At 43.0% G+C, this 23249-nt stretch overlaps 1 protein-coding gene across 2 annotated transcripts in view; it reads right to left on the reverse strand.

The window, feature by feature from the left end:
* The window catches only part of taok3a (TAO kinase 3a), a 65306-nt gene that overhangs the window by 23252 nt on the left and 18805 nt on the right, over window positions 1-23249 (reverse strand). The window contains exons 3-10 of one of the 2 annotated variants that reach the window (XM_057831175.1): window positions 17291-17549; window positions 17154-17225; window positions 16907-17008; window positions 16707-16752; window positions 14363-14459; window positions 2738-2851; window positions 2267-2358; window positions 2106-2199 (exon numbers count right to left, since the gene is read on the reverse strand). In XM_057831175.1, coding sequence (XP_057687158.1) covers window positions 2106-2199; window positions 2267-2358; window positions 2738-2851; window positions 14363-14459; window positions 16707-16752; window positions 16907-17008; window positions 17154-17225; window positions 17291-17425 — 752 coding nt within the window. In that variant the 5' untranslated portion in view covers window positions 17426-17549. Of the gene's footprint in view, window positions 1-78; window positions 2059-2105; window positions 2200-2266; window positions 2359-2737; window positions 2852-14362; window positions 14460-16706; window positions 16753-16906; window positions 17009-17153; window positions 17226-17290; window positions 17550-23249 lie in introns of those variants that run through there. The other variant, XM_057831176.1, reaches the window with a different exon arrangement.

Raw genomic sequence — 23249 nt, forward strand, 5'->3', positions numbered from 1 at the left:
AATCACTTTACACAAAAACTCCAAAAATGGGCCCGACAAACGTATCGGTACACTCAGCCTAATACTCGGTAGCACAACCTTTCGACCGGTGGTCTCCAAACTATTCCACATAGGGCCGCAGTGGGCGCAGAATTTCATTCCAACACAACAATACGACACCTTTGCAACAATCTGGTGTCTAACAAGTGTAATCAGTTGATTGCAGTCAGGTGCTGCTTGTTTTAGCTAAAACTTCATTGGTTAAACTGTCGGTGCTTGATCGGTTGGAACAAAAACCAGGACCCACAGCGGCCCTTAAGGACCGGTTTGGAGACCCCTGCTTTAGACGAAATAACTGCGAACAACCACTTCCGGTATCCATCAATGAGTTTCTTACAATGCTCTGCTGGAATTTTAGACCTTTCTTCTTTGGCCAACTGCTCCAGGTCGCTGAGATTTGAAGAGTACCCTTTTCAGATCTCTCCACAGGTGTTTTATGGGATTCGGGTCTGGACTCATTGTTGGCCACTTGAGAAGTCACCCGTGCTTTCTCTCAAACCATTTTCTAGTGCTTTTTGATGTGTGTTTTGGGTCATTGACCCATGACCTCTGAGGGAGGCCCAGCTTTCTCACACTGAGCCCTACATTGTGCTGCTTCAGACTTCATAATGCCATGCACACGTTCAAGCAGTCCAGTGCCAGAGGCAGTAAAGCAACCCCAAAACATCAGGCAACCTCCACCGTGTTTGACCGTGTTCTTTCATTTGAAGGCCTCATTTTTTTCCTTGTAAACTTTATGTTGATGCCTTTCCCCAAAAAGCTCTACTTTCGTCTCATCTGACCAGAGAACATTCTTCCAAAACATTTTCGGCTTTCTCAGGTAGGTTTTGGCAAACTCCAGCCATACTTTTTTTATGTCCCTGGGTCAGAAGTGCGGTCTTCCTGGGTATCCTACCATAGAGTCCCTTTTCATTCAAATGCCGACGGATAGTACGGGTTCACACCGTTGTACCCTCGGACTGCGGGACAGCTTGAACTCGTTTGGATGTTAGTTGAGGTTCTTTATCCAGCATCCGCACAATCTTTCGTCAAAATCTTTGTTTTCAGTCCACATCTAGGCAGGTTAGCCACATTGCCGTAGGCTTTCCACTTATTGATGAGACTGCGCACAGTAGCCACAGGAACATTCAGGTCTTTGGAGATAGATTTGTAGCCTTGAGATAGCCCATGCTTCCTCACAATTTTGCTTCTCAAGTCCTCAGACAGTTCAATCGTCTTCTTTCTTTTCTCTGTGCTCAATGTGGTACACACAAGGACACAGGACAGAGGTTGGGTCAACTTGAATCCATTTCAACTGGCTTCAAGTGTGATTTAGTTGCTGCTAATGACACAAATTAGAGAAGCATCACATGATTTTTCGAAGGCTGCCAATACTTTTGTCCGGCCCATTTTTGGAGTTCTGTGTATAATGATTATGATCTTTTTTTCTTTTCATTGTCTTTTGTGTTTTTTCATTGCAAGCAAAATAAATGAAGATATTACTACCAAATCATTTGTAATTGCAATCATTTTCTGGGAGAAAGTGGGCATTATCTGATAGAATTGCAGGGGTGCCAATACTTTTGGCCAGAACTGTAACTGAAGTCATTACATCACGCAAATAAGGTTGCTTAATAAATAAATACCTGCAACATGAAGCAATTGTCATAGAATCCCAAAATTTAAGGTCCTAATGAAACCTTTTTTTTCAAATTTGTAAAAAGAAAAGTAAAATGAATATGTGTAATAAGCGCTCTGATATCTATAACCCTTGCTAAATCCTGTTTGTTTTTCTCATGGAACCTGCAGATGCATGTGTTGACTTGCATCCATCTTTTTTTTTTCAAAAAGAATTGTCAAAATTCTGAATGAGTCTCAAAATCACGAGATTTTAGGTGTATCAAATGCGATACGTTTGGCAATAAAGGGTTAAAAGTTGGTAGGGACAATTTGAGCATCCTGAACAGTTGCTAGTGTTATGTCCCTACGCAAAGCTACGCCCTTGCTTAAATCACTGCGGCTTTTGCGAAAGGTCAATTGCTACAACATTGGATCAAACTACGCAGTACATGATATGAATGTCTTACCAGTCGCTCGCCTGCAGGGCAGGTGAGTCGTTCTGCGCGATGTGATATAAGGCACTCATGGCGTTCATGTTGAACAATGGCGGCTTGCGTTCGGCTGGAATCACATGCAAGACCTTTTCACACCAAATGTCATCCACGCGTCTCCGAAGGCGGGCCACTACCTAACTCGATGCAGGTGATCCCCAGGGACCAGATGTCCACTTTTCCTTCATACTGGCCCTCGTCCATAGCCAGGATCACTTCGGGGGCCATCCTTAAAAAAAAAAAAAAAACTCTGTAAAAGGCAAATCCATAGAAAGGCCAAACACCAATCCAAATCTTTTAAATATGCCGTTTTGTCGAAAAGTAAGAATGTCGGAAATGTTTCAGCAAAGAGATCGTTAGAAACATCAAGAATTGAATCCATTGAATCCATCAAAGGCCTTATGAATTGTGTTGTGGAAATTTGTCATTTTACTCCACAACTATTCACACACAACCTTTGCCAGAAAGAGTCAAAAGTGGCAAAAATAAATGTAAAATAAGAGCAAAAATGGAAGACTTCTGATGGTTTGAAACTCCTATGTGAAACCTTTTGACCTCTTTATTTGGAACAATAATGTGAGGACTGGGATGTGAAGCGTCTCTCTCACCAGTAGGGCGTACCCACGAAGGAATTGGCAGGTGAGGCGATGGAGGCGGAGCCAAAGTCGGCCAGCTTGACATGTCCCGCCTCCGTCAGCAGGATGTTTCCTGCCTTCACGTCTCTGTATGCGCAAGAAAGACAAAAAACACGTTCAACATATGAGACGTATTGGCAGGTTTCAATTTCTTCTAGGGCTGCAGCCATCGAATATTTTAGTAATCGAGTAATCGACTGAAAATTCTATCGAGTAATCGGATAAAACAAATATATTTTTAGGTGAAGAGCAATTATAAATATACATGAGAAAACAAGACATTTCATCTAATCTTGAACCATTTTCAGTCAATCAATGTCTTTATTTTCCATGTATATTGTTGAAAACAGCCAACAATTGCATCTGAGATGTAACAAGAATTTAAAAAAAAAAAAAGACTAATTCACTGCTTTCACTCAAAAAACTTTTAGATCTTATTAAAAAAAAAAAAAAGAATTTTATATATATCTTACCTAAAAATGCCGTTACGCTTGATAACACACATCACTTAAATGTTAGGATTTTTTCCCACGTGTTTCAATTGAATTTCTATTTGTGTCAAGCCATTTTTAAGTTCTAGTTAAGTTTTAAGTTAGTCTAAACCAGGGGTCAGCAACCTTTTTGGTGTGGAGTGCCACTTTCAAATGTTCTTGTCAATCAGTGTGCCACACCGAGATTAATGACGCACATCCAATTTTTTATATCCAACAGAGCTGTAATTTTACCCTAAAGAAAACAACATGAACATATATTGAAATCGTATAACTACCATTCTTTTTCAATTAACTAAAAAATAAATGCATATTATAGAAAATGTCACAACTTGAAAATAAGTGCAACAGTTCACTAGCTAGTTGTTCACTATCAACTTAAAAGTAAATTATATGCAGCATTTTAGATATTGTTTTATATTACAAAGTTAAAAGATGCCTACCTTAATGTGATCCCTGGCCTTGTTTTCCTTGGCTCAGCTTTGATTTCAGGGTTGTACTTTGTGACTTTTAGCTGCTTATCCTTTTTTTTTTTTTGAGTGTCTCTTTGTTAGTCAAGCCATCAACCAAAACCTCTGAGCTTGACAAGATCGCCTCTTTGATATATTCGCCATCAGTTTTTCTTTTTTTCATCAGGTTTTCCTTGCTTTGCAATGCAGTGAGCAAAGTGATAGCTTGCTTCGGTGGCGGTGTTTTTAGCAGTGACAAAGGCTTTCAGGGGGTGTTTGTTTACTGTACCTGGACAATGCACGTTTTAATGTCGCTGCCTTGTCAGACTCATCCTTGAATGAATTTTCATGTTTTGTCCCATAATGACGTTTGACACTTGTTCTCCCCGGGGAGAGGCACGGCCAGGGTGGAGCCGCCGCGGCCCCCGGGAGGCTGGCTCTTGCGGTGCGCACGAAAGGCTCGGGCGCAGGCCCGGGTGGAGCCGCGAGGAGCGAGCCTTTCCCCGGGGAGAGAGAGGCTTGCTCTCGTGGTGCCCAAGGAAGGCGCGGGCTAGAAGACTGATCTAGCCCCATACCAGCCCGGGTGGAGCCGCAGGTGCAGATCTTGGTGGGGGAATAACACTCTTAAATACAGTCTTGATGAGATTGAATTGGCTGCAGTTACGACGTTGGGAACGCTGACTCTGGAATAAAACACGATATGACCAACATTGTGACAGCCGATGCCTACCAAAAATGACGTAATCTCAGAGGTTATAAACTCGCGCCAGCGGCCCTTCCCGCACAGAGAGCGCCAGTGGGCAATACGTTAAGTTCTAGTTAAGTTTTAAGTTAGTCTAAACTGTAAGTTGTAACAGTCACCTCCTTGAGTGGTCTTCCTCCCGACGTCCACCGCGCGGTGGCGCTGCTTTATTTATGTTGTATATGTTCTTCTTCTGTTATTGCTTACTTGTGTTGGGGGAGTTCGTCTGGGAACGCGTGTGTGCGTACCGCTGAGCTCCGAGTGGTAGAGCTGGAGTTATTTTTGACTATTAAAAGTGCATGGGTGGACGTTTGCTTCTTTTTTTTTGCCTTCTATACGCTCATCCTGCCCTGCCAAGCGTTACAAGTGGCGCCCGAACATTTTTTTTCCTGGATCCTCAGTCGAGTTGGTATCCGTCTATTTTCTGGATCCGACGGTCCCGCCGCCGGTGCGATATTGTTTTCGGATCTGTCTATTATCTGGATTCGACGGTCCCACCGCGACCTTTCGGATCCGTCTATTTTTTGGATTTGACGGTCTCATCGCGGCTGCAGCATTGCAATGGGATCCGTCTAATTCTTGGATCACCGTGTGAAAGCTGGGCGGATTTGGATTATTTTTTCTATCTTTTTTGGACTTTATTCTTCGTGGGAGTTTTCTCCAAATCATAACTAATAATTTAAGCACAATGGCTCACTACAGTGACAACAGTGAGCCTGACATGGAACTTACTCCATTACCAGCAGTGTTGTTAATAACGGCGTTACAATATAACGGCGTTACTAACGGCGTTATTTTTTTCAGTAATGAGTAATCTAATTAATTACTTTTCTCATCTTGGCAACGCCGTTACCGTTACTGAGGCGGGAAAGGCGTGCGTTACTATGCGTTACTAAGTTGGTTGAACAAAAAAAAAGTCAGAGAAACGGACTCACGGGAACGAGAGCAGAGCAGGAGTGGGGAAGACGCCGTTGCAACCGCGATGCTAGGTGGCTCCAATAATACCTGACTGCAGCCATAGCCGACAAACTACGCCCACATGACACGGTAGATATCATATTATAGAACTAGATGCAAATGACAGACACTGCTGCATTGCCAACATGTTTTAAGGACTACATGCGTTTGTAAACAGCCGCCATCTTAAAGCAGTAGACCTCTCAGGAAGGCCCTGATGTAGAGATCCTTCCTAGCGAACCTAAGTAATTTTTTAAAAATCTAAAATGCTCCTAAATCGGCAAAATCTTAACTTAAATCTATCTTTAAATGATGAAACCGTTTTAAAACTTACGCATGTTTAAAGTAGACAGAAGGGAACTAATGCAATATCGGGAGAAATTTTAACAACTTTAACGATTGATTCACAACTTTAAGTGACTTCCACACATAGCAAAGGTTACTAGCTAGTTATCGCAATACCCTTTTGTCTAGTTAAGTTGAGGGTAAAGAATTGGGCTAGGGCCAATTGTCCCCCAAACCCTTTAAGCTTCACATTGTGTGACCTGTTTTTTTTTTTTTTTTTTTTTGAGAAAAAAAAAAAATATATCACTAGTTACTTTGCCAAGTAACTAATTACTCTTACATTCAGGTAACTGAGTTACTAACGCAATTACTTTTTGGGAGGAGTAATTTGTAACTGTAATTAATTACTTTTTTAAAGTAAAATTAACAACACTGATTACCAGCGTGCTGCATTTTTGAAAATTGTGACCAAAATCTTAGGCAAGAAATAATGGACTTGAGAGCTGAAGTTGGCAAAATTAGTGACTGTTTACGTGACTCGCTGAACATACAGCAGAGTTTGCTTGGTCAGTGGGACCGCCTTGCCAGGGAAAACCCTATTTCTCCCGCAATCCAACAGTTTGATGTTTCGCCTATTGCTGCGTCCACTCCTCATATAACTGCTGGGGCCACAGCGGAACCCACAGTCATGGCGACAAATAGCAACCCATTTTTGCCAACTAATCCCTTCCTGCCTTCCAATCCATTTTCGCCGGTGAGGCCTTTTCTTCAGTCGCATGCAGGTGAGCTGAGCAACACCTCAAGAGCAATTGCTGCAGCTTTGCACCACGCCAAACTGGAGCCTCCTGTGTTTTCTGGGGATGGCAAAGTGAATCCTGAGGACTGGTTACAAGCTGTCGGTTCTTATAAATGTTCGTTGAGCCTGTCAGATGACCAGATTCTGTATGAACTGCCTCACTTCCTTGCGAGGGAACCCAAGAAATGGTTCAAGGCACTGAGCTCTCACATAACCTCATGGGCTCAGTTTTGTCAGCTCTTCAGCTCTGTTTTTTTGCCCTCTGACAACCAAGAACGCATTCTGAGAGGACTTTTGGATCGTGTTCAAGCTCAGGATGAACCTCTTCCAACCTTTGTTGCGCACATGCTGAGTGAATTTAATAAACTTAAAACTCCTCCGCCTGAGAGAGAACAGATCGACCTTATTGGTAAGCACTGTCTCGAGAAATACAGAGTTGCTCTGTATGGTGCCAACATCAATTCTGTTATGGAACTTTTGCTGCATGCTCATGAGCTCCACTCAGTGCTCGGACCTAGTGGACCTCCGTCTTCTTCATGTCTTAAAGTGCAACGTGAATCGGAACCCTACTGCTTCAGATGCTCACGTCCGGGATTCACAGTACGAACGTGCCCGAACTGTTATGGCCAACCTTCCTCTAGGCGACGTGCTGCCGACGTTACGGAGCCTGGCTCTTCTCAGTCCTCTTCAGCGCCTGGTCCCCCTGGCTCCGACAGTCAAGGGACCGATGGACTCAGCACCCCGTCGCCACAACTCAGCAGACAGTTGGGAAACTGCAGAGGGGGGAGGTCGTTTCGCAGAGGCCAACCTCCCCCCTGTCGCTGACCGAGCCTCATCCTCCGCCTCAACCTCGTGATGGACAAATTCTTGGTCACTTGGAAGACCATTTTTCCGACGTACATTGGAATACTCCTCTGAGGGCCAAAGTGAACTTCCATGCCTCTTCTGTGGATGCTACTCTAGACACAGGTGCTTCGCTTTCGGCCGTATGTGCGGATCTTGTTAAAAATAGCAATGTCAAGACACGTTCATGGGACGGCCCGGCTGTCAACCTTGCCAATAATGCTCCGTGCATCCCAGAAGGTGTCGCATGGCTACATATTGGATTCATGAATAAGGACTTTTACCAGCGGTTTGCAGTGATTCCTCAGTTGTCGTCTCCTTTTGTCCTGGGAATGGATTTTATGACAAGAGCTTCCGTGTCCATACACGTTCCCACTAGGACTGTGTACATGGATGAAATTCCCTACCCTCTGTCAGAGGATGAGGACTATCAGGATTTCCATTCCCATTCAACGGTGGCTGCGATGTCGGTGGGATCTTTTGACGTGGACTTGGCTGCTAAAGTGTCTGAGGCAAATCTCTCAGATAATAACAAGGACACTCTGCTTGGTGTGATCTCTAAGTATGGTTCCATGTTTGATGGCCATCTTGGCAGAACAACTCTCACTGAGCATGAAATTGAGACGGGTGATGCAAAACCCGTGAACCTTCCACCTTATCGCACGTCACCTGCTAAGAAACGTGTGATCGAAGAACAAGTTCAACAAATGTTAAAAGACAACATCATCGAGCCTTCCACCAGTCCTTGGGCGGCTCCGGTGGTTATCGTCAACAGAGCAGGCGCGGAGCCGAGATTCTGTATGGACTTCAGGGGTCTCAACCAAGTGACTCAAAAGGACTCCTACCCCTTACCCCGGGTGGATGAGTCCTTGGACTTTTTAGCAAGGGGGAAATTTGTTGCGACCTTGGACTTAGCACGAGGCTATTGGCAAGTTGCAGTGTCTGATGACTCTAGGCACAAAACTGCTTTCATCTCTCATTGTGGCCTCTTTCAGTTTCGGGTATTACCGTTCGGGCTCTGCAACGCACCCGCGACTTTTCAAAGGCTCATGAACTCTGTGCTTGCCGGCCTCACTTACAAAACATGTGCTGTCTACCTCGACGACATCGTCATTGCTTCGCCTACGTTTGATCAGCATTTGTTGGATCTTCAGGAAGTGCTGGACAGGCTGCGAGCGGCTGGCCTAACTCTAAAGCTCAAAAAGTGCCCGTTCTGTCTCAAAGATTTCACCTTCCTCGGTTACCGCATCACTTCATCAGTCATCGAACCGGATGTGGACAAGGTCAAGGCAGTCATGGAGTTCGCCGCCCCCACTACAGTGAAGCAGGTCCGGCAGTTCCTCGGCTTGACTGGATATTATCGTCGTTTCATTCAGGATTATGCCCGACACGCCGAACCGCTTCATGCTGTCACAAGAAAGGACGCCGCTTTCCTCTGGGACGGCGACTGTCAAAAAGCCATGGATCTCTTGAAGGATCGTATTACATCTGCACCTGTCCTGTCATTTCCCAATTTTGAGGAGCCTTTTTTCATTCATACCGATGCTTGTGACGTCGGCCTCGGTGCAGCTCTGATGCAGAAAGATCTCAAGGGGCGTGAGTATGTCGTGGCCTTTGCTAGTCGCTCCCTTCACAAATCTGAACTGCCATATTGTACTTCGGAGAAGGAATGCCTTGCTGTGATATGGGCCCTGGAGCACTTTCGTCCGTATGTCGAAGGTGTCCATGTCACAATTATTACTGACCACAACAGTCTCAAATGGCTTAGGTCTCGCCAAAACCCCACTGGGCGGCTTGCCCGCTGGTCACTTCGTCTCCAGGACTTTGACTTTTCAATTGTGCACAAGCCTGGCGCACACAACAAGGTGCCTGATGCACTGTCTCGGAATCCTTTGCCTCTTCCTTGTGACAGTCCGACTGATCTATTGCCTGCACATGCTGTCATTGGCAGCTTGGACATTCGTGCTCTGCCCCTTGTTTTGCTGGCAGATCGTCCTCAACTAAGGCAACTTCAAGTGGATGATCCGGTCGCGGGTCCTCTTCTTCGAAGTATTGAGGAAGACTTGCAGACTAACCCGGACAGTGTCGATCGTTCACAGTATGTCGTTTACGATTCTCTGTTGTATTACAAAGATTCTAAATACAGATGTGGTTTGCATCCTTTGAAAGAACTGAGACTGTTTGCACCCACTTCTATGAGAAGCACTTTGCTGAGTTATTATCATGACCACCCTACAGCAGGTCACCTTGGTGTTTCTAAAACTCTGACTAGACTTCGTTTGAGGTTTTTCTGGCCCAAAATGGCCGCTGATGTCAAACGCTATGTGTCTTCATGCTCAGTCTGCCAGTTCACTAAGCCTAGTCAACGCAAACCTGCAGGTCTCATGGTTCCGATTGTACCTCAAAAACCTTGGGAGTACGTGGGTGTTGATTTTGTTGGTCCTTTACCCCGTACCCCAGCTGGTAATGCTTATGTGATTGTGTTCGTTGACTATCTGACTAAATGGATTGAAGTCAGTGCAGTTAGAGAAGCCACATCTCAGGTGGCAGCAGGTAAATTTGTTTCCGACATTTTTGCTCGTCATGGCACACCTACTTACCTGATTTCCGACAGAGGGTCTCCTTTTGTGAGTGAACTGTTTGAACATGTCGTTTCTGCTTTAGGCTCTGTACACAGACTCACCACTGCGTATCACCCTCAGACAAACGCGACTGAACGTGTCAACCGGACTCTGAAAACTGCCATTCGCGCTTATGTAGGTGACAAACACACTTCATGGGACAAATACCTCCCTCACATTTGCTTTGCCCTACGTACAGCCCCTCATGATAGTACTGGACTTAGTCCCTCTATGATGCTTTATGGTCGTGAGCTGGACACCCCTCTTGACCTCATCACTCAGCCCTCCTCAGACGGTGTTGATGACCCAGGGGTACCTTACCCTGAGTCTCTCAGAGCCTCCTTGCTGGATGCTCATGATCATGCCAGAGCAGCTTTAGACCTTAGTCATGAGAGACAAAAGCGCTACTATGACTTGAGACATCGACAAGCCTCATTTTGTGTTGGTGACCTTGTCAGAGTTAAGACGCACCCCAGGTCAGACGCTCTAAACAATTTTACAGCCAAACTTGCACCTTTGTTTGAAGGTCCGCTTCGTGTGTCTCAGAAACTCAGTGATGTTAACTACAGACTCACGTGGGTGGACTCTGGTACTGACGCTGGTGTTTTTCATGTTGTTAATATGCAACCGTTCCATACTTGGGACTCTCTCACTTCTGATGTTCGTTCGGGTTCCTCTCTTGCTGTGACTGGGGGCGCGGAGCTTTTAGACTCTGGTGCTGCTGCCCCGCCTGCAGGTGATGAACCTAGTTTGTGGGACATTGATTCTGCTACTGATGTGGACTCTGTTGGTGACATCAACCCAGTTCCCGTAGGGCCTTACGTCCTCAGGCCCAGGCGTTGCCCCAGAGTAAAGTCTGGTTGGGCTGATTGCAAATGGACTAATGCATTTCACACGGACAGACTCGAACTGAAGTGAGCCATTTTCTGACTGTTAGCACTATTTTGTTATGCTTGCTTCTTTGTATTTGCTGTTTGTTATTGTTTATCGTGTTTGCCCATGTTAGCGATTGTTATTGAGGTTCATACTTTTACTGTTCAAAAAAAATAAAAAATAAATAAATAATCACTATGCACTTTTGTTTTTTTATGTGCTCTTTGCCGTACTTGCCTTTACTGTTGCCTATGTATAGGATGCTGTTAAGGTGCTTTCATGGTTCCTCTTCAGCTGTGTGCAGCTGTGGACAGCCTTTTTCTTACCAGGGGGGACTATGTAACAGTCACCTCCTTGAGTGGTCTTCCTCCCGACGTCCACCGCGCGGTGGCGCTGCTTTATTTATGTTGTATATGTTCTTCTTCTGTTATTGCTTACTTGTGTTGGGGGAGTTCGTCTGGGAACGCATGTGTGCGTACCGCTGAGCTCCGAGTGACGAGTGGTAGAGCTGGAGTTATTTTTGACTATTAAAAGTGCATGGGTGGACGTCTGCTTCTTTTTTTGCCTTCTATACGCTCATCCTGCCCTGCCAAGCGTTACAAAGTCCTGCTAGGATTTTGAGTTTTTGCAGTGTTCAAAATAAATGTATGATACAGGCTGTATTGGAGTACATTAGGGACCAGTGCTACATGGTGTTTTATCCAGCAATGACTACTGAGCTAAAATTGATCGTTAGCATTATTAAGTTTTTATTTTACACCCTCATCACTCCACAATGCTATGTTATGTTAAAGCCTGTATGTAAGACACGTTAGCCACGCATCGACAGTGGTCATAATTAATAGAAACCTAGCCCTCCGCAGGGCTAACGTTACGTGAGCTAGTAGTGACAGTAGCGTTAATCTTATTTATTAGCGCTTAGCGCGCTACTGCTTTAAGATGGCGGCTGTTGACTAACGCTGCCCAGACGCGGCCGAGTCTGTCATTTCGCATCTAGTTCAACATACATGCGATCTCTATGAGACGCATCAGACGCTACCTGCAACCAACGTAGCATCGTGCGGGCTAGTATTTAGCAACGTCAGTGTCGTTTGTAGCGGCTGTTGGCTGCAGTAAGTTTTTTTTTTTTCCCCTTCTTCCTTTCCGCACGTGACATCAGCGCGTTGTCCCGCATTAAAAGTAGTCCGAGCAAAACGTGATGCTTAGAGCTGTCAAAATAAACGATTACTCGAGGTGAATAAAATTACTCGGATCAGTTTTTAAACTCGAGTTGCTCGAGTATTCGTTTCAGCTCTAATTTCTTCATTAGAGTTGAAACGATAATTCGAATAATTCAAGAAACTCGATTTTAAAAACTGACGTAGGAATTTTCTCTGCCACGAAGACTCGTTTCATTTCGCCAGCTGATGTTTGCCCGGACTACTGTTAATGCGGCACAACGCGCTGACAGGAAGAAGAGAGAGGCGGCAAAGAGAGAAAGGCACCGAGAAAAGCAGAAAATGTCAAAAGTGTTTTTCAAGCTGGACACCAAGGCCCACACTGTTTCACGTATTCACTGTAAGACAGCACTTGCATAACACTAAAGCACGTATTCAATGCTGCAACTCCGCCGGAGGCACCCCGTTTACTCTGAGAGCGGAGGAGCGATACTCGGGACAAGGTAAAATAAAGCTAACGTAGCACTAATAAATAAGATTAAGGTTACTGTACCTTGCTAACGTAACGTTAGTCCTGCGGAGGGCTAGGTTTCTACCGATTAGGACTACTGTCGATGCTTGGCTAACGTGTCTTTCATATGGGCTTTATTCAATCTGGAAAAACACCGCGCTATACAGTGATAAGGGTGTCACACAAAAACCTAATAATGCTAACTGTCAATTTTAGCTCAGTAATCACTGATGGATAAAACACCAAGTGCACTGGTACCTAATGTGCAGGTATACAGCAGGTATCATACATGTTTTTTGAACGATGAAAAATCTCAAAATCATATCAGGAATTACATTTAGACTTAAAATTTAACTAGGACTTAAAAATAGCTTGACACAAATGGAAATTCAATTGACCCATGTGGGAAATCAACTTTTAAGACATGACATTTGACATTTTTAGGTAAGAAATAAGCTTTCTTTTTTAAAAAAAATAAGATCTTAAGTTTTTTAAGTGAAAGCAGTGAATTTGTTTTTCTAGTCACATCTGATATGCAATTGTTGGCCAATTTCCACAATATTTATGGCTGATAACACAGACAAAACTGAATGAAAAGCAGTTTCTGCTCTTGCAACCCTCTTTAAAATAAACTGCTGTATTTCAAGCCAAAAGAACGGTGTGTTTGATACAACATGTCTATATGCTGCCATAGCAGATTCATGGCGCATTAAGCCCCCGAACTATTTCAATGTGTCCATTTTACCCTGAAAACCCCCGTTTACAGACATCGCACAACCGCTTTTGTTTCAACACAGCCATAAAACGAAGGTAATTAATTATATTGATTCTTCAAAATGTCTGTCATTTTTACCTTAGAATCATTAATTGATGTCTCATATTTCGTTAAAAAAAAACGACTTAAAAAAATTATTCATTCACATATTTTAAACTTTCAAACAAATTATGTCACAATAAAGAAAATGGCGTCTGTAAAAAAGTCAAAGATATCTAACTCATAACTATTACTTAATTGTTTTTTTTTTTTTTTTTTTACTGTCACATTTTCTCCGATATGTTAGATGATAAATAATTGATCCAAACAAAAAAAAAAATTGAAAAAAAAAAACATTTAAAAGGGTAAATATATGAAAAAGAAAATCTCAACCACTCCTTGATGTCTGCAATTTCTTTATCGATATCCTTGTTATATTACCATGTTTCACCCACAAGATTCCCCAAAAATCCAGCTGTGGCCATTCACAGCTGTGTCTTGACACTCAGTGATACGTGCTACATGGAGTTTTTGCTGTTTAATTTTTTTTTTCTAAATGCCCTCCTGTTCAAAATTTTTCCTTGCCCAGAAAATGGAGATTTGAAGCTTTCCAATGATGTATCACATATGCATATCGGACAATTTTCAAAGTTGGCTAAATTGGGGGTCTCAGAGCAGAACTTCAAGTCACCAGAGTGTTTTCTGCCATATCTAAAATAAAGACATTGATTGTCTAAAAATGCTTATTATTAAATTATTATTATTAAATGCAAATTAGGTGGAATGTATTGTTTTCGCTTGCATATTTATAATTGCTCTTTACCTAAAAAAGAATGTTTTATCTTATTACTCGATGGAATTTTTTAGTAGGATACTCGATTACTAAAATATTCAATAGCTGAAGCCCTATTCTGCATAAATCGATCCTAACCTAAACTAAGCAAGGATCTTTTTTCTGAGCGATTATGGCAAAACAAGCAGATTTCTCGTCTTTTGAGCAAAGCAAATTGTACGAGTTCAAAGGTGGCTCGGCCGTTTTTACGATAGACGACGCCGAGATGTCGACAAGAGAGCTGATAGCTCTGGGCTCGTTATTCGACAGACGACTTCTTGACATACCTGTGAATCATATTGTGGGAGTGCAGGTAGGCTAGTCCGAGCAAGGCACCGTGGGTAATGGCAGCGATTTCCACCTCTTGCAGTGCTTTCTTGTGAACTTACAAATAACATTTTTCTTTAGATCAAGCACTCCAAATATGAAATGTTCATGAATTACAAATCAAATAAAATAAAAATGTATTTTACTAAAATAACACCATGTGAAATATATCAAAATGGCTAAAACAAGCACAAGTCCAAAGTTGAAAGTTCAAAATGTACAGTATATAAAAATGTATTCTGTTGAACCAAACTCCATCGTATACATTATTACAACCTCCAGCAAAAAGTATGGAATCATCAGTCTCAAACGAGCACTCACTCAGACATTTTATCATGTAGAACAAACTCGGATCAAAAGCTTGAAAAAAATATTGAATTAGTTCAAAAGTGCAACTCTTTAACATTCAGAAACAATAACAGAAATGAATAAAAAAAAACATTGTGGTGGTCAGTACATGTTACTTTTGTAGAGCAAGTGCAGGGAAATATATATATATATATGGTGTAAGATGTGCTTTAATGCTTTTGCACACTAACAGTATTTACAATAATTAATGCAATTATGTGTGTTTAAAACTAGGTGTTATGATTATGTTTTCTCATGTAACAGTCTATTCACTTGTGCTTTAGTGCTTACACAATGAAAAGAGTAAGGTTTCTGTTTTCAGTAAACGTCACCATAATGTTTCATTCTGGTTTCTGTTCTCAGTAAATGATACAATAACAGCTATTTCTCGATAAAACAAAACTTACGCATGTGCAATGAATGCTCTCCCACTTTTCAATAAAAGGCTGCGTTCCTCAGGGGGAGGTCAGAGAAGCGTGTTGTGAGCCACCCGCTCCGCATCAACCTTCCTCCTGACGGCCGTCAGCGTAAAAACGTATCTCTGTCTCCGTTCTGATTCTCTCTCCGCCCTCCCTCAGGTCCTTTATTATTTTCTTAGTACAATAGTAAGTTTAGACCCAACAATGGAATCACTCCATTCTGAGGAAAAAATATGGAATCATGAGAAACAAACAAAGAAATAACAATCAAAACACACCTCTAGTATTTAGTAGCACCACCTCTGGCTTTTATGACCGCTTGCAGTCTCTGAGGCATGGACTTGATGAGTATTCTTCATCAATTTGGTAACAAAGCCATCTAAAATTTCAATGTAAACTTATTGAAGATTTAACCCCAGTGCCTTTGGCTGACATTCAGCCCCTTATCATCAAGGACTAGGGGAATTTTGATGTGTTCTACAGGCAGTCATCTTTGTACAGTATATCTCACTGGAACAGCACCAAACCAAAGTTCCAGCATCATCACCTTGTCAAGAGTCACAAAACTGCATTGAACAAGGTGATAATGCTAGAACTTTGGTTTGGTGCCGTTCCAGTGAAGTTTACAAAGATGACTGCCTGAAGAAAACATCCAAATTCCCTCAGTCCTTGATGATATGGGGCTGCATGTCAGGCAAAGGCAAAGATGGCTGTGCTTAAATCTTCAATAAATGCACAAGTTTACATTGAAATTTTAGACAGCTTCCTTATCCCTTCAATTGAAAATATGTCATTTTCCAAGATGACAATGCATCATGCCAGAGGGCTAAATCTGTGAAAGCATTCCTTGGAGAAAGACTCATTCAGTCAATGTCATGGCCTGCAAATAGACCAGATCTCAACCATACTGAAAACCGGTGGTGGAAATTGGAAAAAAATTTGTCCCGACCTGCAAGGATGATCTGGCAACTGCAATCAAAGAGAGTTGGCACCAAATTGATGACAAATTCTCATCACGTCTATGCCTCAGAGACTGCAAGCGGTCATAAAAGCCAGAGGTGGTGCTACTAAATACTGGAGATGTGTTTTGATTGTTTTTTCTTGGTTTGTTTCTCATGATTCCATTTTTTTTTTTCCTTAGAATGGAGTGATTCCATACACTGCCAATGGGAAAAAGTGTATCAAATACTTGTTCTCCCCACTGTATATTTCCCTGCACTTGCTCTATAAAAGTAACATTTACTGACCACCAGTTTTTTATTCATTCCTTTGTGTTTCTGAATGCTAAAGAGTTGCAGTTTTGAACTACAGTAATTCATTATTTTTTCAAGCTATTTATCTGAGTTTGTTCTACATGATAAAATGTCTGAGTGAGTGCTCGTCTGCGACTGCTGATTCCATACTTTTTGCTGTGGGTTGTAGTATTACTAATAAATGTTTGTAAGGTTTCCTAAGTCCCACCTTGAGTGAAAAGGCACCAAAAAAGTGGTAGCTTATAGAAAAATTTTTTTTTTTTTTTTTAAATACACACACACACCTTCGAGTAAATCTGATGCAGAGCCCAGGCAGTACTCCATCACCAACTGAAATGCAGATAAATATTCCGTCAGAATATTAGTATTTTGTCGGCATCAGGTGGCACTGTGACTACAATTGTTGCCAATCAGAAGCTTTTACAGAAAGCACATACTGAAAATGGAGCAATTGTGGCAATAAATAAATAAATGAAATGTTCACCCAGGCCGTGTTGTCTTTCAGGTAGCAGCCTTTGTATTCGATGGTGTTAGGGTGGCGGAGCTGCCCCAAAAACTTCACTTCCTTGATGATGTCCTGCCATTTCTGCACAACAACACAACACTTACAGTAGGCCCTGCCCTAAATGATCTAAAAAGATCCCAAAGTGCATCACAGAGAAATACATTGCATTTCTACAGTTGTACATTGAACCTTACTCCTTCTTAAACAGCACATGTGTATCTCTTACTTCAGTAGTCTGCTTGCCATTGTAGGACATCTTTTTGATGGCCACCACCTCGTTGGAATAGGAGTTGCGGGCCTGAATGAATGAATTAGTTGACAGGCAATTAATGAGCTCGTTTAGATTTCGTCAGGCAGACTTACGAAGTACACGGCCCCAAAGCTGCCGTGTCCGATCTCGTGCAAGTCGCAGAAGATGTCCTCCGGGTCATCTTGGAAGAAAAGCTCGGCCAGCTCGGGGTCCTTGGGCCCTCCTCCTTTACGTGCGGACGACGGCATGACGGGACGGGATGGGCTCGGGCGGGGGGAAGCGGCGGGCTAGGGGGCGCTCACGCGCACGCCGCTCCGACGGCCGGCGGTCGCCCGCAACGGTCCCGGCATTGGCTGGCCACGCTTGCGAAGGCTGCGCAGAGGGAAAACAGTGAAGCGTCCTCTTAGGACGGGCGATCCTTCATTTTTCTGGTCGGAATTGGATGATTTGTGTGTATATTTTTGCAACATTTACATACATGTCCATGCATACATAAGTACATCAACAACATACTGTATATGTGCATAGTCGCCGCCCGCTGCACACAGTCATCAGCAGCTAATGTTACTGTTTATATTGACTGACGCTGGGCAAACAGACAACAGATTTACGATCGTTAACCAACGATTGATGATGTTTCAGTGGACCGGTAGCAAATGCGCCACGTACCGGTACCGGACCCCGGCCCGGTGGTTGAAGATCACTGTCTTATAGTATAGTATAATAATAATGACAACAGTTCATATAGCTGGTGTTGTGCTCGGAACAAAAAATATAGCATTGTTTAAAAAAAGAAAAAATTTGACATTGCAAGCAGTTACACATGACCCGAGTTTGATTCCTTACCACCAGGGGTGGCCATTATGTCGATTGTGATCGAGCAGTCGATCGCAACGCTACTACGGGTAGCTCGCGGCACCAAAATTTCTTTTTGAAATGCACATACGGAGGTACCATCCATCCATCCATTATCTTCCGCTTGTTCCGGGGTCGGGTCGCGGGGGCAGCAGCTTTAACAGGGAAGCCCAGACTTCCCTCTCCCCAGCCACTTCAACCAGCTCCTCCGGCGGGATCCCAAGGCGTTCCCAGGCCAGCCGAGAGACATAGTCTCTCCAGCGTGTCCTGGGTCGTCCCCGGGGCCTCCCGCCGGTGGGACATGCCCGGAACACCTCTCCGGGGAGGCGTCCGGGAGGCATCCGAACCAGATGCCCGAGCCACCTCAGCTGGCTCCTCTCTACGCGGAGGAGTAGCGGCTCGACGCCGAGTCCCTCCCGGATGACCGAGCTTCTCACCCTATCTCTAAGGGAGAGCCCGGACACCCTGCGGAGGAAACTCATTTCGGCCGCTTGTATCCGGGATCTTGTTCTTTCGGTCACAACCCAACGGAGGTACCTCTAAATACAAATTTAATTTGTTCCAGCACCTGGTTTGTAAGTTGAAATTGTCGTATGTCTAGCCAGATTTTTTCCATAAGAATACATTATGAATCCATGGATTGGTTCAACAGCCCAAAAACCTACACTAAATCTTTCGTTAATACTGCTGGAACAATTACACATTTCAAAAAAAATAAATAAATAAATTATCAATACAAATCAGAATAGATATAGACAATAGTAATAAATTAATGTAACGAATCTGGTTCTAATGTGGCAGCATAGGCAGAGTTTGAATTTTGGGGGGGCACAACTTGTTGATGACCCCGAAATGCAGTGTCAGCAATAAAATAAGTTGACAATGAGCATTTTTTGTTTCCCATCATTCTTGAGGGGGAATTCTGAATCAGGCTGCTTAGGCAATACTTTTCGCCAAGATCGTCAACCATTGAATATGGTACGGCCGCCGGTATCGTGCCAATGTAGTTACCCCAGTCAAAAACTGTATCCCCTGGGTGGAGCCATATGGAGGTAGATTTGTGTCTTTATTTTTCAATCAAAAAATAAGTTGCTTCTAAAAATATATATATTCAAAAAGAAAAATGATTCAAAAAAAAAAAAATTTCAATCATAGAAAACGGTTTTAAATGCGAAAAAATATTTGAGATTGAAAAATTTGCATTTGAACACTAAATTTTTCATTGAAAACGTTTTATTTGATTGAAGCAATCCTTTTTGGGTGAGGGCCATATTATGGGTAGGACATTTGTGTCTGAATCATTCAATCCCCCAAAAAGTTTCTTCAAGTTGGCCTCCACTATTTTTTTGTTTTGTTTGTTTTTTGTTTAATTATATGCAAAGTAAATGACCGTCTAAGCTGCTAGTCACATGATCCGTTCAAAAAACAATTTTGACCCATTATCAAATGACCCATTATAAAAAAAAATTTTTGTTTGTTCATTTCATTCATTTTTGTTGCAGATTTATTGCTTTACAACTTTTATATACAGTATATAGGAAAGTCAGTTTCATGCAATGACACTTATTGGCCACCAGGGGGGGGCTGGTCCTCCTTGCCCCCCTTAAAATCCGCTTATGTGTGGCAGTTGTGTTTTGCACGCTGATGCACCGTGTGACTGACGACAGAGTGAGAGAGGTGCGGTAGAGTTTTTGCTTTCTTTTTTCATGCTATTGTTGGCGTCGGCTACGGCGGACAGTAGCTGCGTTATGTTGCACAAGTTCTGAAATAAAACCTAACGAATGTTACAATAATCATAATTTTCACGTTAAATTATAAAGACTGGCAAACGGAGGTCAGAGGAAGACCATCGAGGTCGCAGACATATTCCAGCCATATTATCAAGCCAATTCACACCACGCTCATATTTTTCTATCATTCCCATTTTGATTTTAATGCTAATTTCCTTTTTTCACCACCTGCACTAACCTTCTTGGGACCCATGTCGATTTCTCTCACAAGAAAATCCACCGTGTGCCCTTCTTGTGCGAATACAATGAAATTGCCACGCCGTCATAAATGGTCGTTGTGACGGCCCCTGGCCGTTTAATAGTTAATTTTCTGAGGTTCTTCCAGTCAGCTGATCGTCGCCTCCACCAGCTGGCTGCTTCCCCTCCCACTGTGACGACAGCTGATCGACGCAGGACGGACCGACGACGTCACCACCGTTGATTGGCCACGGGAAAAGGCGCCAAGCTTCTTAAACCTGCCGCTGTAAACGTTCTAGGAGGTCGCAATTTGGCAGCATTCTGTCGCGTTCCTCCTCGCTAGCTGTTTGCTCGCCATTCACGCTCGTTTGCATTTTGATCGCCAGTCCCGCTTTTTCGGTGAGGTCTTTTGTGTTTATTCGTTATTGGATCGTTATTGTTCAACACTGTAAATAAGAGCACTGAAGCAAGTAAGGGTAAGTCGCCATTTCTGTTCAACCCGTTTTCTCCTGTTTTGTATAGAGTAGGCAGTTAGGTTAGACGCTGTCTTTTCTTTGTTCCTTTTACATGACCAGGGTTTAGTTAGCGGGGGGGGTTTAAGTGTAGTTCCTTCTGTTTGTTGTTTTGGCCTGGGCTTACCCTGAAGTCACGCTTCCTCGGCATTTTGTACATATTCATTGCGAGTTTGATTATTGTGTAAATAAATTTGTGTCCACTTGTACAGTTGTGTGGCTTGTTTTATGTTACGCCTTTCGCGAGCCATCTTTGGCACGTAACAGTCGTACTACGAGTTTGTCGTCATATGACAAATGACGGGTCAAATTTTACGTCGGATCTCAAAAGGATCGAATGTCGATGCAATCTTATGTCGAGGTATAACTATGTTGTGTGAGCGGCAAAACCTCATATGTTGCTCACACGACATAATTAACTATGTACATTAAAAAAAATGTTAAGGTACATCGCGGGAGGTTGTCGCCATGAAAAGCACATTAACTTGTACTTGAGTACATTTTTTCCCTAGTCGCAGCCCTAAAGCAAGTGTTTTTGCAAATGAGACACTAAACTAGGGCTGCAGCTATCAATTTTTTAAGTAATCGATTAATCCATCAATTTGTTAGTTCAAATAATCGACTCATCGTATTAGGAACATTTAATCAATTACGATTGCACTTTTATATCGAGTGTGTTAGAATAATACAACCAGTCGATCGCTAAATACGAGAAAAGATACTATTCCCTTCAATGTACAGTAAAATGACATTAGTGCGGTCATTTCATTTTTGGACACGGTCAGCATTTAATAGCACCTTTAAGTCGAGTTAATCGCTCCTGAGGAATCACTGTACTTGTACTTCGAGAAAAAAAAGTGTAATTTAGCGAGCCAGTAAGCATCGTGATTCCAGTGACGTCATTCTCGTAGGCTCAGATGGGCGCCCGCCAGGCGTAACGTGGCTGCGGGCGGCCCGGTGAGCCTGTGGCCCCTGCTCCCTCTCCTCCCCCTGCTCCAGTTAGCTTGGCTGCACAATACACCACGCAGGCACGCACACGCATTGCTACACAGGCAGGCAGGCTTACGAGAGCTCTCTCCCCGTGCTCCTCGCTCTCGCTGCTTTTCTGTCTGCCTCGGAATCGTCCAGCGCGTCAGCTAGATGCTGTCGGCTAACGCGCGCCGTCTTCACACTGACATGTAGGCAAAAAAGCGCGCGTGCACACAGTACCAGACAGAAAGCATCAGCATCAAGCCAAAGCCAAGATCTGCAAAGCGACGTACATTAACACTGCAAGTCCAAGCCCCATGATTCAAACATTTCACATCTTTACACTTTTAATGTAGCGTATTTACTAGAATTAAGAACAACCTCCTTCATCTTACAACTGTCCAAATTCTCAGATCTTTAGTGTAGCGCTGCAACAATTAATCGATGAACTTGAGTAGTTGATTAGAATTATTATTATTAGATTGGTGTCGTAATGGTTTGTTTCGAAAGTCTTTGCATTCAGTTTGATTCATTTAGGTGGATACGTTGCCCTGCGGTGGGAACAGTCAATGTGACATAGTTTTTGTTTGAGCTAATATGATTGTTTATACATTGGTAATTTAGACTAGAAGTATCTTTTGGAGTTCTGTTTTTTTTTTCATTTTGTGTGGGAATAGGTCTTTAAACGGTTTGTTAAGAGCATTGTAAATTATAATAAAAAAAGTTAGCATTTTATAGCTAGCGGACTATTGCTATGCAAGTTAGCCAATTGTTCTTTGGTTGTAGTTCGATCCCCATTTATTTATTTATTTATTCATTTTTTAAATACCGTTTGAGGCAAAGCTCAGTTATTTTAATTTCTTTTTGAATGCAGTTATTGCTCTTGTGAAATGAAAGTGCAATTCTGCAGTTTGAAAAAACACTTTATTTTGAATTCGCATTTAATGCTCTTTTAATCAATCAGGGAATAGTATCCTTTCTCGGATTTACTGTTTGACTGTAATACTCTAACACACCCAATATAAAATAAATAGCACTTCCACCATAGTTTAAGGAAAACAAGGGCATAAGATGTACATGACGCCTTCTTATCACGGAAGCCCAACGTGTGCGTCATGCAACTGATTGAGCAAGATTGACGCTGCCAAGACCACGTCTGCACCAACAACTCTCGCAATCAGTTCTCCCGGACAGTCCAGAACACATGGCTGGACAGCTTGTCCCAACACAAAGAACACCGGAGAACGCCCGATATCCAACTTCCAAGAGCCCTTTTGACGCTGAGGTGGCAAAATCCACAACCCTCGTTGCCCGGACAACAGTAACTCCCGAATCCTCCATCCTCTGTTTCTGTCTCGCCTTGCCTTTTGATCGCTGTCGACTTGAATAAATTGTCAACTTGTGCTTCGAAGCCTTTTTCCAGGTTTCAAAATGGAGTCGGTACAAGGGGTTAAGGCTAAGGTGAACGTGAACGAGTTTGGCCTTTTGGCCAGGTTGTTGTAGTTTTGCCGACCCAAGTCTTTGGAGCTGCACCGGCGCGGGTCTGGCGGTTCGCCTGGCGTGATTCCGGCAGTCTGGCTAAAAGGTCAGATTCCTTCACCATGTAAACTAGAAATTGCAATTCTATAGAATTTGCTTTGATGGTTGGCATATTGGGTCACTTCTTGGTTTTGAGGCATTTTGGGGTCACTCCCTGTTGATAATGGGTCTCTTCCTGGTGATATTTGGCTGTGCCAATGCACAGGGTCTTCTTAAAGATAAATATCCCC

The sequence above is a fragment of the Corythoichthys intestinalis genome, chromosome 3 (assembly GCF_030265065.1).
Source record: "Corythoichthys intestinalis isolate RoL2023-P3 chromosome 3, ASM3026506v1, whole genome shotgun sequence".
Classification (NCBI taxonomy): domain Eukaryota; kingdom Metazoa; phylum Chordata; class Actinopteri; order Syngnathiformes; family Syngnathidae; genus Corythoichthys; species Corythoichthys intestinalis.